This window comes from Pseudoliparis swirei, chromosome 7, assembly GCF_029220125.1.
Source record: "Pseudoliparis swirei isolate HS2019 ecotype Mariana Trench chromosome 7, NWPU_hadal_v1, whole genome shotgun sequence".
NCBI classification, from domain to species: domain Eukaryota; kingdom Metazoa; phylum Chordata; class Actinopteri; order Perciformes; family Liparidae; genus Pseudoliparis; species Pseudoliparis swirei.
Window position 1 is genome coordinate 17078721 of NC_079394.1, and position 15460 is coordinate 17094180.

At 40.1% G+C, this 15460-nt stretch overlaps 2 protein-coding genes across 3 annotated transcripts; both read left to right on the top strand.

The window, feature by feature from the left end:
* The first annotated feature begins 203 nt into the window (after positions 1-203).
* On the top strand, positions 204-4295 carry LOC130197339 (interleukin-1 beta-like). 2 transcript variants are annotated; one of them, XM_056419982.1, is made up of 5 exons: positions 336-382; positions 900-1152; positions 1918-2082; positions 3170-3303; positions 3614-4295. In XM_056419982.1, the coding sequence occupies exons 2-5, from the start codon at positions 939-941 to the stop codon at positions 3851-3853; spliced, it is 753 nt and encodes a 250-aa protein (XP_056275957.1). In that variant the 5' UTR covers positions 336-382; positions 900-938; the 3' UTR covers positions 3854-4295. The 2 variants fall into 2 exon arrangements, with proteins under 2 accessions (XP_056275956.1, XP_056275957.1); XM_056419981.1 differs by having other exon boundaries at positions 204-1152.
* Positions 4296-5090: 795 nt separating this feature from the next.
* On the top strand, positions 5091-11628 carry ckap2l (cytoskeleton associated protein 2-like). Its single transcript, XM_056417938.1, has 10 exons — positions 5091-5644; positions 6426-6492; positions 6584-6638; positions 6722-7582; positions 7717-7850; positions 7978-8173; positions 8327-8485; positions 9990-10050; positions 10312-10474; positions 10689-11628. Exons 1-10 carry the CDS (start codon positions 5596-5598, stop codon positions 10978-10980), a joined length of 2037 nt encoding a protein of 678 aa, XP_056273913.1. The 5' UTR covers positions 5091-5595; the 3' UTR covers positions 10981-11628.
* Positions 11629-15460: the final 3832 nt, after the last annotated feature.

Below are 15460 nucleotides of genomic sequence, written 5' to 3' on the forward strand. Positions count from 1 at the left end.
TATATAAATTGATAATTGATAAATTAAAAACTATAACAAATATATACTTATATATATCTATAATTGATCAATAAAAAACTATTTTTTTTAGAAAGAAATTTAAAAAATGGGTAATATTATGAAGCATAATATATTTTATGTATGATGTCACAATCCCAGTGCACACCTGAGCTGCGTGGGGAGCAGCAGTGTAAGTACAGTATTTCATCACCGGCTCACAGTGGCAGCGGAACAGCCCACTTCCTGTGGAGGGGGATTCCCCCCACACGGGTGAGCCTATAAAGGCCTGCAGGTCAGCACAGGAGGCAGAGCAACAGGCAGAGCAACAGGCAGAGCAACAGGCAGAGCAACAGGCAGAGCAACACACTTCAGACTTCAACAGGTACTTTGACTTGTATTCTCTTTTTTGAAGCAGATTTTAAACACTGAGTTTTTTCTTTAACACGCGGTGTCATAAATAAACTATAAACTATAGAGGGTTTATGATGTTTCTGGACATTTATTGAGTTATTTATCTCTGCAGCAGCTTTTAGAGCTGTGAGTAAAATGAGGGACACTTTATTGTAAATAAAGATAAAAGTGAAATAAATTGGGGAAAAGATAGTTTTAGACTCTTATGTCTGACTTACTATAATACAGATGTAACGTTTATTTTATAGTTCTTAATTTATAATGTACATGTTGTCTAAATGTTCTTTGTTGTTAGCTTTTTTGCACTTTATGACATTATGACTTTATTATCATTACAATCCCTTCATGTACTTTCAGATCTCCTGTATATTTGTACAAATGGAAGACATTAAAGATGATTTAAGACTTTGACTTTTGAAAATCCAGCTGTCATGTCCCTAAATATGTGTGTTTAATTGACTCTGTAAATATAAATCTCTCTCTTGCAGCTTTTTCCTCACTTGAGATAAAAACATATTTATAAAAAAATGGAATCTGAGACGAGGTGCAAGGTGAGCGGCGCGTGGAGCCCCACTATGCCCGAGGGCTTGGCCTTCGAGGTGTCCCATCACCCACTGACCATGAAGCAGGTGGTCAACCTCATCGTGACCATGGAGAGGTTCAAGGGCCACGAGGCCCCTGTGAGCACCGAGTTCAGAGACGAGGACCTGCTCAACATGATGCTGGACAGCTTCATGGAAGGTAACGCAGACGCTTTATTCACCGGATTCACCAACGGCCAAAAAAATCCAGAAAAGAAAAAAAATCAGACAACTTTGTGTTTTCCATGAAAACTCACTTTTATTTATCAAATAAATTGCAATATATATATATATATAAAATATAGTCAGAAATACTGCCATATAAGTCCTCTACCAACAGTGGGGGAGGCGCTTATTGATATGATCTTATTAATAATAATGCATTCAATGTATATAGCGCTTTTTAAAGTATACTCAAAGACACTTTACATCACATAATTAAAACACCCTAGAAGCTATACGATAAAAAGAACTACAATTACAATAAAAACAATGGATAACATAAGATAAGACAAAATAATCTTGTATTAGTCCCCCAGTGTGTAACTTGCAGGATTACAGCAGAAATAAAATAAAAAAAGTTTTTAAAAACAGTCGGAAAAATACAATAGCATTATTAAATATACAAACGGAATAAAAGTATATACAAGGTAACAATTACGTTTATTTTCAGAAACAATAATAAGAATTGAAATGCAGAAATCTTAGAATTCAAATGGAGAAAACTTTGAATTAAAATGGAGAAAACTTTGGAGAGACATGTTAGAATTGAAATAAAGAAATGTTAGAATTAAAATGGAGAAAACTGAAGATGACAGGAGCTCAGATCTCCGTCAACACTCACTCGAGCAGCAAGAGAGGGAATCTGTGGCTGTTTGTTGTTGTTGTTGTTGATATTAATTTCCCGCTGTTTTCTTCTCCTCAGAGGAGATAGTGTGTGAGCTCGGCTCGGCTCCACAACCTCAGATCAGCTGGACGGGCGAGGAGCTGTGCAGCATGACCGACGGCGAGAAGCGGAGCGTCGTGCGCGTCGGGGACAGCGTGGCGCTGCACGCCGTGATGCTGCAGGGCGGCACCCACCTCAGGAAAGGTGATGACGTCACGTGACTATTGGGTCTCGACAGGAAGTGAACGGCGGATATTTTTAGGATCATTTAATGTAAACTCTGAGTCACACAATTAACTCGTAACGTAGCCGTCGTATAAAGGTAGCGAGCTATTCATGATGATATTAATAATAAAAATAAGAACAAATTTATATAGTGACTTTAGGTCTAGCAGGTCCGTCTCTCAATCAAAGGACCGGCGGTTGCCCTTGAGCAAGACACTTGACCCTGAATGGCACCGCGTAACTTGTACAAAGCAGTATGTAAATTACATTTGTTATTATTATTTTTTAGGTTTAGACAAAGCAATAGAAGTTAGAACAATAGAAAGCTAGACAGCCAAAAGAAGTAACATTTAACAACCGTGATAAAAGAACAATAGATGAAACAATGAAACCAACACAAGAGCACACAGGAGACTGTTTTCCTTTTTAATCGTATTGTAATGTAAGTATAAAGTAGCAGCTCCGCTGGTGTAACTAATGATAGGAATAAATGCACATAAAGCAGCGGTTATTAAACTGTGGGGCCCTCTAGTGGAGCGTCAAGGCATTACATGCAGATCTTTTTTATTTCAAGACCGTTGAGAATTTCACATATTCCAAAGCACACGGACATAAAACTAAGTCATTAATAAATAAAGAGCAACATGCCTACTCTTTAGTGTAAATGATCACGTGACGGCATTAACAGGTTACGCTGCGCATGCGCGACGGCCGAGATAATTGGCGATTTGCCACTTACTCCGTGAGATCGGCTTTCCTGTTGTTGCACTTCAAAACAAGAGCTCAATATTGAGCTTTAAGTGAGACCAGTGATAAAGGGATTGAAAACTTGAAAATCTGGTTTAATTGAAAGTGAATGCAAAGTAATTCTATTATTTGAAAAAGCAACAGATGGAGGAGTCACAAAAAGTTGTTATTTCAATAAAAATTCAGCGTGTGACCATTTTGTTACAATTTTGTTGGGGCGTGAACATCTTTCTTGAGAACCACTGACTCAAAGTATCACCAGGTGGTCGATAGCCTGTCTGATTTCAATCTAAATGACCTGCGTCCTTCCGTCTCTCAGTGATCCTCAACATGTCGACGTACCTGCACCCGGCGCCCGGCGCCGAGGGCCGGACGGTGGCTCTGGCCATCAAGGACACAAACCTCTACCTGTCTTGCTGCAAGGATGGAGACACGCCGACTCTGCACCTGGAGGTAAGAGTCACGAATCAGGACCAGATTTTGTGGCCCTGGATATCTATCGTTTCCTTTGTTTCCATTGTTACCGATAGTTCAGTGATTTTTTTCTCTGTAGTTTTGCTGCATTCAGTCTATGAGAACACACGAGACAGGATTTCAGGGTCATGATGATGTGTTATGCTCATTTTGACTCTATCACTGAGATAAAGATGAACTATCAGTGTTATAATAATATATAGTAATGCAAAGAATAGAGAGATGTGGAGAGTTATTTCTTGTATGCTTGACCTTTAACCTTTCTTTCTTTTTTACCCCCTACCCTCAGGCCGTGGAGGACAAAAGCACGTTGAGCGGATGGGGCACGAGCATCGGCCTGGACAGCAACATGTTGCGGTTCCTCTTCTACAGACAGGACACCGGCGTGAACATCAGCACCCTGATGTCCGTGGCCTACCAGAACTGGTACGTCAGCACGCAGCCGGGCAACAACAAGCCGCTGACCATGTGCCTGCAGTCCACCAGCCACGCACAAATATTCAACATCCGAGAGGAGGTCGAATATTAGAGTTAACATTTTTAAAAAAGATGCAAAGATTACCCAGAGGTGGGATGTGGATCTGCATCATGGGGTCAAGTTTGACCCTCTGAGGAATCACATTTATTGGGTGTATACTGCACTTTTTTTATTTATTATTCAAGAAAGCAACAAAGACACTACGTCTGGTAACAAGTTGCGCGTATTTGAGGAGCTTCTATTCACTGGTTGTACCGAGTAGAGACAGTGAAATGCTCTATGTAGTGACGTAATGTCAAGTTTCACCAGTAGAGGGCACTGTTGTGCTTTGTCTGGCGGACACCCTGTGTATTCAACGTTTTACTAATAATGTACATATTTATTTGTTGTATTCAACGTTTCACTAATAATTTATATATTTATTTGGACATCTGTGTATTAACAATTATTTAAATGATGTGCAGCAAAATGTTTAATAAAGCCTTGTAACTTATTTGGATTTGTGTTTCACATTTGTTCACTCAGACAATAACTTATTCACATTTTGAGCTGTAGTTCTCTCCAACTACTACACGACGGAGGATCAGAAATGACAACAGTATTATGTTTCTAGGCTGTTTAGTATCAGAGCACTTCTGAGGTACTTTTCATTTCATGAGTTATGATCAGAGGGATTACTTTTACTTCTGTAAACACCTAAATAACAGAGTTGTCCTTGATTGAAAGATCATGCATCGTCGGAGTATATTTATCTTTATACACTTTAGGACTTGTCAGAAAGTAACGAGTTCATTTACACAGGTACTGTATATAAGTACACGTTTCACTTAGTCCTACTGGTACTTTAGTTGAGTATTTCCATTTTTTATTATACTTTTTAACGTATGTACGATTCAGAGGCAAATATTGTTTGATATGATAATAAATAGTTTTTATTTCTTAACTTTAATCGGAATCTAAAAAGTAACTAATTATATAAATGATTAAACAAATGCATTTGAATGTATTTTTATGGATTAAGATAAAACTCTATTGATCCCTGTGGGGATGAATTCACAAGCGATCTTAACCAGTTATAAATTAATTACACAAATTAAAAAAAATTAAAAGACACCGTAATACATAATTCAATCAAGTAATACATAGTGACGTCATAACTTTCACTTTTGGAACTTTTTAAGAATATTTTAATGCTAATACTTTTATAGGTTGTATTCTATTATATACTGCCAGATACACTGTATCATATGTCATATCATATTATAATAATTTTAAAATACTCATATATGTATAATATGCAGGAATATATTGGATTGGATTCAATCTATTGTCATTGCACAGAGTACAGATACACAGGCAACAAAATGTATTCTCGGCATTGAACCCATCCTTAGTTATTAAGGGAGCAACTGGGGGTTCAGTGCCTTGCTCATGGACACTTCGACTTGCAACTAATGGGGAGAGCGGGGATCGAGCCGACGACCCCCCTATTATATTATTACCCCACTGAGCTACAGCCTGAAGGCAAACGTCTGATGTGCAACTTGTTCCGTGTACTTTTTGTTTACATCCTCTGCTCCAATCAGCGTTGGGTCTTAGCGCATGCGCGCTATGGTTTCTCCCCTTTGAAATTTCAAATTGTCCAATCGGAGAAGAGGAGGCGTTCCCGCCAGGCAGTTTCAAAACCGGATGCGCGAGCATCAGTTGTTAACTGACTTACTTTACCGTGTCCTGAAGCACCGCGACGAGGAACAAACCGCTCGACCAGGAGCAGAAGCGGAAGTCTGAGAGTCATGGAGGAGGAGGAAGAAGAAGAGGCCGTACCCATACTCTCCAGAAAAGGTTCGTTTTAATTCACCTATACACGGAAATTCACGGTAAACGCATTCAAACTGCTCAGATCGGGAGCGGGCGAGGGATTTAGCGAAGTCGGCGGAAAGATCAACGTGACACAACATCCGGTTTTCAGAATAAAATGTCAACAAAGCATGGATAAATGGAAATTAGATTGTTTAATTGTATTCACAAGTATAAAACAAGTGACCTGCGTCTAGCGAGTTAAAGGGGTAAAACACAACTAAAGCGTCTTTATTCTTTCATTTTTAGGTTTAATAGAAAGATAATACATTTAATGATGTCTGTTTGACTGACTGAATGTGTTCAGGATATTTCTGACAACATCCATACAGAAAACAAACCTTAACTGTATCAATTCAGATATTTTCCAAAAGTAAAAATGCTAAACTGATAAAAGTCATCGGCCCCATTTGAATAAATAAAAATGTGTCTTTATGAATAAGAAGTACGAACCAGTGATGAGTATCTTCTGTTGGTGTTGTAGGTGCGATCACATGTATTTTAATTCGTTAACCGTAGTAGCTTCACAGCAGCCCACTGCTCCTTTTAATAAGGATGTGTCAAATACAGAGAAGAATCCCCACGGGGATCAATAGAAAAGGAAGCAAACAGAAACTTCAAGTAGCTTATAATGCTACTATGAGAATATTACTTCAGACCTCCTTGGCAAGATGCTGTCATGCCAATCAAATGTCTGTGGCTGCAGAAGTAAATACAGACTGTTTTAAGAATTCTTATGTATTGATTTATTGCTGAATTCCTGCAGAGCTGCGTAAACTGAAGTTTATCGAATACTTGGCTGGAAAAGGAAAGCTGAAGCCACCCAACCCAAAGTAAGGACAACATCACAACTCACAAAGTGTCCATCAAGTGTTTATTATTCTGACATTGCGGTTGGTGAATGATCTCGATGTGACTCCTCAGACCGTACCTGCGTGACAACGCTCCGGTTAAGAAACACGTGACTACTTCACTACAGGTAATGTACTTTCTTCTTCTTTTTTTTTCTCACACCAGATGGTTTTTAATCTGACTTTTTTCCGGTGTATGTTGTTGTTCCAGGGAAAAGAGAACACGGCTCCAGCGGACCGGATCACACGCGGAGGCTCCAACACTTTGGTGGCTCAACCCATGAAACACGCTGCCAGGAAAACATTCGGTGACTCAAACAAAGTGAGCGTCAAAGCCAGCATCCTGATCGGACGGCAGAATGCCGTTCGCCCGCTTGCAGCCGGCGCTCCGGCCCGGCCGAGACCGACTCATCAGACCCCGGCGCTGACCGGCAGGTCCACGGCTCCGTCCGTCAGACGCAACCCGACTGCGGCGGTACAGCTCAAGAAGCGGCCCGATGCGGGAATGCCGCCTTCCGGCAGATCCCACTCGAGTGCGTCTTGTCCGGCGGTAACCAAACCAAGTGGCGGGTTCGGTGCCGGGTCGCGTCCGCCGACGGCGGTCAGCGTCCGGATGAGTCTCGGCCCGATGGTCAAAACTAAAACGGGACTGACTCCCGCGGTGACTAAGCCCAGGAGCGTTCGGAGTCAACACCTGAAGCCGACCTCGGCTACCGTGGCAAAAACGACGCAATCCAGCAGTTTGCCGCCGGTTTCTGTTTCCCGGAAGCCCGGCGCGACGCAGAGGAAACCGTTACCCGCCACGGCTCTAAACCACCGGGAGAGGCCGAGAGCTGGGATGAAAGTTACACACCAGTCGACCTCCAAACCCCTCGTGAGTAGAAATCCTCAGCCGTCTTCGAAGATTCCTTCATCGAGTGGACCGAGAGCCACGACGGCGCCGTTCAAGCCGCCCGGTCAGCCCGCAGGCCGGTTCCCAAAGCAGAGATCTAAAGGCGCCGGGCAGAACAAGAGCCAAGCGTGCAAAGCCGACCCCCGAGCACCTTCTGGGCGGCGAGCGGTGCGGGTCCCGGTCAGGCGGTGTCCTGCCAGCTGCCGAGGCGGAGGAAAACTGTCAACCCGAACGCCGGGACAAGGCGGATGGCAGAAAGGGCGAGCGGTTCGCCAATGCCCTCCCACACGGATGGGTGAGATGAAGAGAGCTAGTGCTCCGGGACGTCCCACACGGCGCCGCGGCCCGGCGGAGCCATCAGCCGTACGGGTCGGCCCGCGGATGCCAAAACGCTGAAGGTCCCCGCGACAGAGGGGAAGAAAGTGACTGCTGCCCAGGAGGAGAGGATGTAAGTATTGGAGTCCAAGAAGTCTCACATTATTAAAAAATATTGACTTTTAAATGAAACTCCTCTGCTCTACTATAAGCACAGGAGTTTATTAATTAATATATATATATATGTTTTGGGTGTCAAGGAGAAAGCTCCAGGCATGGCGGGAGGCCAAAGGCATTTCCTACAAGCGGCCCCCGATGCCGGCGACACCTCAGGTCCGGCGTGCCGTGGCGGCGGTGCAGCCTTTCTGGGGTGCCATGAGTGAGGAAGACGATGCCCAGTCCCTCATCAGCGCCGTGGACCGATCCCTGGCGGACTGCATCAAACTGCTTGGAGAGGTAAAGGCCGTCCCGTGAGGAGTTTCTATCCCCTGGTTTTCCTTGGCCTTTAAAAAAATATATTTTATTTTATTTATTCTATATAAATAATTTCTATTTTCCTTGTCCTTTTTATTAATTCTTAATTATTTTTATTTATTTTAGTATTCTCAGGGTTGCCCTCCAGGCCCGGTGAGGGAGGTTCTCTCTCGGCTGCCGCCGGTGTCCCAGAAGTTCTCCAAGTACTGGATCTGCCGGGCCCGCCTGCTGGAGCTCGAGGGCCATCTGGACGTGCTGCCCATGTTCCAAGAGGCCGTCAGGGTCGTGTTGGAGGTGAAACATCTCTCAGTTCAGAAGATGAACTAGATAACTAATCAATATCATTTAATTTAATGTAATTAAATATTTAGAAGGCGGTAATATTTGAAAAAATTATTTTCAATATCATATACACAGGGTTTTTCCTGCATAGAGAAAATGTGGGCGCGCGCCTAAGCCGTTTTCCCGAACGCCTATGACAAATCCCGAGCGCCTAAGGCAAAAATAAGTCTGCGATTATGCATGTCAGCGAATATGTTCTCAATAGTATGTTTCAAGTAGGCTACAGCCGAACCCTTGTTCTGTTTTGATCAATAGGAATCGAGTTTAAAAGCGTGTCTTCTTGTCTGATCAATACGCAACTGTGAGGTGAATGGACAGAGCGGCCAGCTGCTGGTCACTCACTCAACAGCCCGACGTGCACGAATACACCTGGACTATTGTCAATCTATTAGCCTATCTATTTTAATCTAAAGTGGAAGCAAAATGATTTCCTCAAGCATAGCCTCCATTATTTATGTAACAAAACAAACAAAAAATACATAGATGTCTGCTAATTACGGTGACATGGCAACACAGACCGTGAAAAAAATGTTAACTGTCTGTGTTGCACCGAAGACCCATTTTGACACAGGAAAAACCCTGTATACATCTATATATATTTTTTCCCATTCCATTATCCATACCGCTTCATCCTCATTAGGGTCACGGGGCGCTGGAGCCGATCCCAGCTGACAGGGCGAAGGCAGGGGACACCCTGGACAGGCCGCCAGTCCATCCAGGATATATCTCTATATCATTTTAATATATTTTAAAAGATTATTTTTAATATCATATATATGATGATGTGTGTATATATATGATATTAAAAATAATCTTTTAAAATATATTAAAATTATTATTTTAAATATGTTTCTTAAAAATAATTTTTAATATTATATATATATATTTATGAGAAAAATTATCTTAATATATTTGTTCAAATTATTAATATATAAAGATGATTTTTTTATGTATATGATCTTAAAAATAGTCTTAAAATATTTATTTATATATGCATACCAATATTTAAAAAATTATTTTTAATAATTCTTAAAGACTTTTTTATATTATTATGTTTAATATATGTATTTGTAATATAATATATATTATCTTTATATAAAAATTATCTTTATATATATTATTTTTACAGATTATTATTATATATATAAAGATACATTTTTTAAATATATATATAAAATATACTTTAAGAAGTGTGTAAACTTCCTCGATGGAGGTCATCAGACATTTGGCTATTTAAAATATTGAGACATAACAAGTAATCGTGGGAAATTTCTTGTTTTCATGAAAGAACAACGACATCGTGGTTGTTGACTCATTGCCCACGTTTTACTTTTCTCTTCATCCCGATGACTAATCATCCCCCCCCCCAGTGTTGTTTTACTAATATGTTCATGTTCTTAACATTCCCAGAATCATTTGGTTTCTTAAGTGTGTTCTGTGCTTCTGTTCCGTGCAGCCGGTAGACGAGCTGCGTGCCGTGGTCTTTGAGATCCTGAAGAAAAGAGATGACCTCCGAGGTCTGTTGCTCCTCCCCTAAACCCACTTCAATGTTTACCAGCCTGTTGCTCGATTAGTATTTAATTTTTTTTATAAGTAAATTCTTGCAACTTCAAGGTTCCAATTATATTTGTAATCTCACCATTCAATTCTTAATAAAATGTATTGTGTATATATATTTTTTATTTGTATATATTTCAAAAAAATAAATATATTTATAAAATATATATTTATTTATATATATATTAACTTTTTTAAATGAGATTTTCTTGTCTTGTCAGCGTCGGCAGATAAGGAGGAGGAGCAGGAGCAAAGTCCGACGTGCGAACGCACCCCAGGGAGCGTCGACAACCTGATGGCGACCCCCAAACCGGTCCGAGGTCTCATCTGCGGAGAGCAAGGAGACTCGTCCGTCGTCAAGTACAAAATCACGGCGACCCCTGGGTACGTCTCCATGACGACGTCATCTATTGGTCGATCCATGAATCTCTCGACGCACGCATCAAAGGAACAGGGTGTAACATTTAGGGGATTCATTGGTTAAAAACATGTAGTGTAATATTTATAACAGTGTTTCACGTGCCTAAAATCAACTGAAGCTAAGAATCGCAGCTGTTGGGAAAAAAATTGCGTTTTTATTTTCTTGTTCTCCCTCCAGCGGCGCCGCGAGGCAGCAGGCGGAGCCGGCGCGGCTCAACGGCCAGGAGGTGCGCTTCTTCACTCCGGTCAGACGCTCTGTGCGAATCGAGCGCTCCTCCCTCCGGTACCCGGCGTCGCTGCAGGACCACGACCTCTGCGTGTCCTCCTACGGCGACCTGATCCACAAGGAGGAGGAGGAGGGCGGCGGCGAGCGGGAGGGCGGGGCATCGAGCCTGGTGTACGTCTACCGGCAGAACGACGCGCTGGAGGACAAAGTATTCGTCCGGCTGGTTTACGCCGACGCCAACTGAGAAGTGAACGGGTGCAAAAGAAGACGTTGTCTCCCGGTAAAAAGAGAAGAAGAGACCATGTTGTTTAGTGTCATCATTCTTGTCTCTGATGATGTTGTACATAGTATTATGAAATAAATGTAGTTTTTTTTTAAAATACCTTTTTTTTAAACCTTGTTCTTTATCTGGCGTATGGAAGCTGAGTACGTGATGTCGTGACCTTTTAGTTTGAAAAGATTTTTCGACACGCCGATAAATGATCAGTAGTTAATTTAATCTGAAAGCGAAGCATCGATTCATCCAATCTATCTGGTCTTTTATTTTTAAATAAGTATTCTTCGATCTAAAGGAGCCACGAGGCTGACCAATATTCCCTGGAATCCTGCATGTACATTCATTGCCTTAAAGGGGCGGCGCACCATAAAATCACAAAAAGCACATCTCCTACCTCCGACCCCGTAGGGAACAAATCTATCTGGATTGTTCTCTCTTCAAAGTGCCAGAACAAAACATTTAAAAAACTCTAATCATGACCCCGGTCATTTAAGATGATCCACAGACTTTGCGAGCATTTATTTTTATTTTAAGGATTCAAAATAACCTGTATTTGTGTTTAATGTCATGTGAGTAACATAAGCCCTAAAATAAACTAAATAATATCCAGTTCCAGTTATTTGTCCCTGTCAAATGAACTCTCTGGTCCGCTTCCCCTGTCGGCCACTCGAGGGCAGCGTTCCTCAAAGGGCTCGTGAGGTTGCACAGAGAGTGATGCAACCCACGTTTTATCGTGTGTGTCGTATTCACAGTTGTGTGGGAACAGTTCAACTTTGATACACTTTTCATTAATACATTATCAATATACAGGACTTATTATACAGTTTGGCAATTTATTAATGATTTGATTAGTTTAAAATTTATCTGAAAATGTCATTCACTAAAATTACAATTATAATTGTGAGTCGGCTCCTGAATAAAAAATAGAAACCAATGCGTGAAAATCTCATTTAGATTATTCTTTGTTTTAAATTTGACTGTTTTTGGCATATTCAGAAACAATAATTTAAACAATCTTTAATTTGAAAAGTAAAACATTTTTTGCCACAGCGATTCCTCTGATCCATTTCTTTATTTCGTATGTGAACAAGTCCCTCTAGGTGGCGCTATAACGAGGCGTTTGATTGGTGCTCCTGATCCGATTATTACCAAAAAAACAATAAAAATATGAATTTAATTTCTATGTAAAAAAACATACTGTGACCCAGAGCATCGACCATTTCAAAAACACGTGATCATGTTTTATTAATTTATATATATAAATGTATTTAATATATATATATATTAGGGCTGTGAAACGATTTCAATTTTTAATCAAATTAATCACAGGTTTCTGTGGATTAATCATGATTAATCACATATTATCGATATTCTCGGTATATTTGTGAGAACATAAATATTTATGACAAAAGACGGATATATACATTTATTCATTCTTTTTTTATTCATAAAAAAACAAACAATGGTGCTGCAACTCAGCAGTTATATAGCAGTTCTCTTCCATATGGAACATTAATATAAATCATCCTAAACAGAATGTTTAAACCAGTGGTCGCCAACCCGTCGATCGCGATCGACCGGTCGATCTCGGAGACGTTCCCTGTCGATCTCCAAAATCAAATGAAAATAAAATCAGAAACACATTGTTCCTCGTTCTCGAACATTTTCTGAAGTGTCTTCTGAAACGTTTTCTTCCTGACTGGAAGATCGACGTCAGAAAAGATCTCCGCCTGATTTTAATGAACGCCTGAAAGCGGGTTCTCTGACAGCTGTGTTGTCAGCTGTGCTCCCCGAAAGAGGGGAGCGTACCACAAGTGAGGCGCAGGGGAAATGCAGAAAGACCTTTATTCATAACTTTACATATTACACAAGTTCAAAGTACAAGGACATACAACTACGTCATCAATAAATACATGTTGTAATGCATGTACCTTAGTGTAAATGTTTACGTTACGGCATTTACAGGTTACGCCTGCGCATGCGCAACTGCGGAGATTATTGGCGATTTGCCAGGTCTTACCTCCGTGAGTTGGGCTTTTCTGCTTTTGTCCTTCAAAACAAAAGCTCAACATTGAGCTTTTTTTCTTGTCTGATGGAGCAATCTGGTTTACTTGAAAGTGATTGCAATTATATTTATTCTATTATTTGAAAAAGCACAGATGCAGGAGTCACAAATGGTGATTCTCATATTTATTATTATAATTATTTAAATCTGAGGATGTCTTTAGCGCTGATGTGAATGTATTCACCAACGGGCTGACTTCAGAACCAGTCCCAGATGATAAAACTTTCATGAATACCACATTTGCCCCGAAAAACTCGTCAGTGAAGTTGAGAAAATCACCAAATCAGAGACCAGGAGCTGGATTACTGACAGCAGCTCACAGACGGCCTCAGACTGTCTGTCTGTGCTTATGAACTAACTACAAGCTCACAGAGTTCAGTCACAGCCATCACACTGACTGGAGTCACATGACTTGATGGCATTATGATGAGAGCTGAACTTACATGAGTTGCACTGACTGATCATGTTGTCAGTGTCGTGTTGTAATGTAAATAAATACAACATTTATATTGGTAGTTTATCCAGCTGCTCATTGAAATGTGTTTTTTCTTGTTCATATTGTGTGTGGTGAACAAATATCTTACTTTTTATATTGCACTTAAATTCTGTGTTCCTGGTCTCATCAATTTGAAAGCTGGACCAATGTGTTTTGATTTCATTCAATTAGAATTAGGCCAAATAAAAAGCCTCAAGTCATAAGTCCAGTCTGGACCGTCGTTTTCTCTCAACGCCTCAATAGGTAGATCTTGCTGGTCATGAAGGTGGAGGTCAGTGATCTTGGGCTCAAAAAGGTTGGTGACCACTGGTTTAAACAGAAATGTTTTCTCTTTTTTGTCAACCATTAACTCCACCATGATACAATCTAAAGGCCCTGTAGTCTTCCTTTAGCAGCTGCTGAGGCAAACTCACTGTGGGTTTTCTTCATGAACTGGGGCCATGATGAAACATTTGTTTGCATAACTATATGAATTCCAGGTGTCAACACTTGAACATAGACAGCAGAGTATGAGGGCCACATCCTTAAAAATCAAAATGGTTGCAGAAAGAAAAAATTCTGTTTTGTGAATCCAAAATCAAGGCCTGAAACAATCTTTGGAACATGGTTGTGACACGTGTGTAGCCGTCACGAGTAGGTTCCCCACCCCTAAAGCACCAATAAGCAACAAGTAGCCAGAGGGATATTCGGTAATAAGGTTTATTCCGACAGCAGACTCTGTCTCTGCTCTCCACGCTCCTCTCATCTCCTGTCTGTCCAGCTCCTTTATGGAGACAGACTCAGCTAACCAACACAGATCGTCATCAGCTGGACTGATTACCAATCTGATTACCAATCAGTCCAGCTGATGACAATCAGACACCGTTCCCTGAACCACCCCCCCCGCTCCACCCACTCTGCAGTATTCCCAGTTCAACTCCTTTCACGTAAGATTCCTCCGGGTCTGTATTCTACACAAAAACAAGCATACAGAGACTATAATAAATATTCACCGCCTCTTTTAAATTTTCAGATTTTTTCTTCCCATTCTGTAACAATACAATTTAAAAGTCAAAAGACATTTTTATGCAGATTTTTAAAACTAAAATATACCACTTTCATACAAGAGTCACCTCCTACACATTAGTATTATAGTATTTCAATCTTCATAGTCTGCTAAATTAAATAAATAAATTGAGCAAAATACAGGGAAACATTTGCTCTCACGGTACAGGCTCCCTTTAATTCAATAAGTGACAAAACCTGAACTGGAGCAAATCTGCCATTAAACAATGGACAATATCCTTCCAAATCTAATCCATATCTAAATATAATAAACAAACAATGGTATCAAAAACCAATGTATTTTAAACAGGGGCTAAAGAAAATATTTTTATATTATTTAAAATATAAGATTAAAGTAGTATATACAGGACTGTCTCAGAAAATTAGAATATTGTGATAAAGTTCTTTATTTTCTGTAATGCAATTAAAAAAACAAAAATGTCATGCATTCTGGATTCATTACAAATCAACTGAAATATTGCAAGCCTTTTATTCTTTTAATATTGCTGATTATGGCTTACAGCTTAAGAAAACTCTAAAATCCTATCTCATAAAATTTTAATATTTCCTCAGACCAAGTAAAAAAAAAGATTTATAACAGCTGAGTGTTTGTCAAGGCTCAGGAAACCCTTGCAGGTGTTTCGAGTTGATTAGACAATTCAAGTGATTTGTTTAATACCCTACTAGTATACTTTTTCATGATATTCTAATATTTAGAGATAGGATATTTGAGTTTTCTTAAGCTGTAAGCCATAATCAGCAATATTAAAAGAATAAAAGGCTTGCAATATTTCAGTTGATTTGTAATGAATCCAGAATGCATGACATTTGTTTTTTAAATT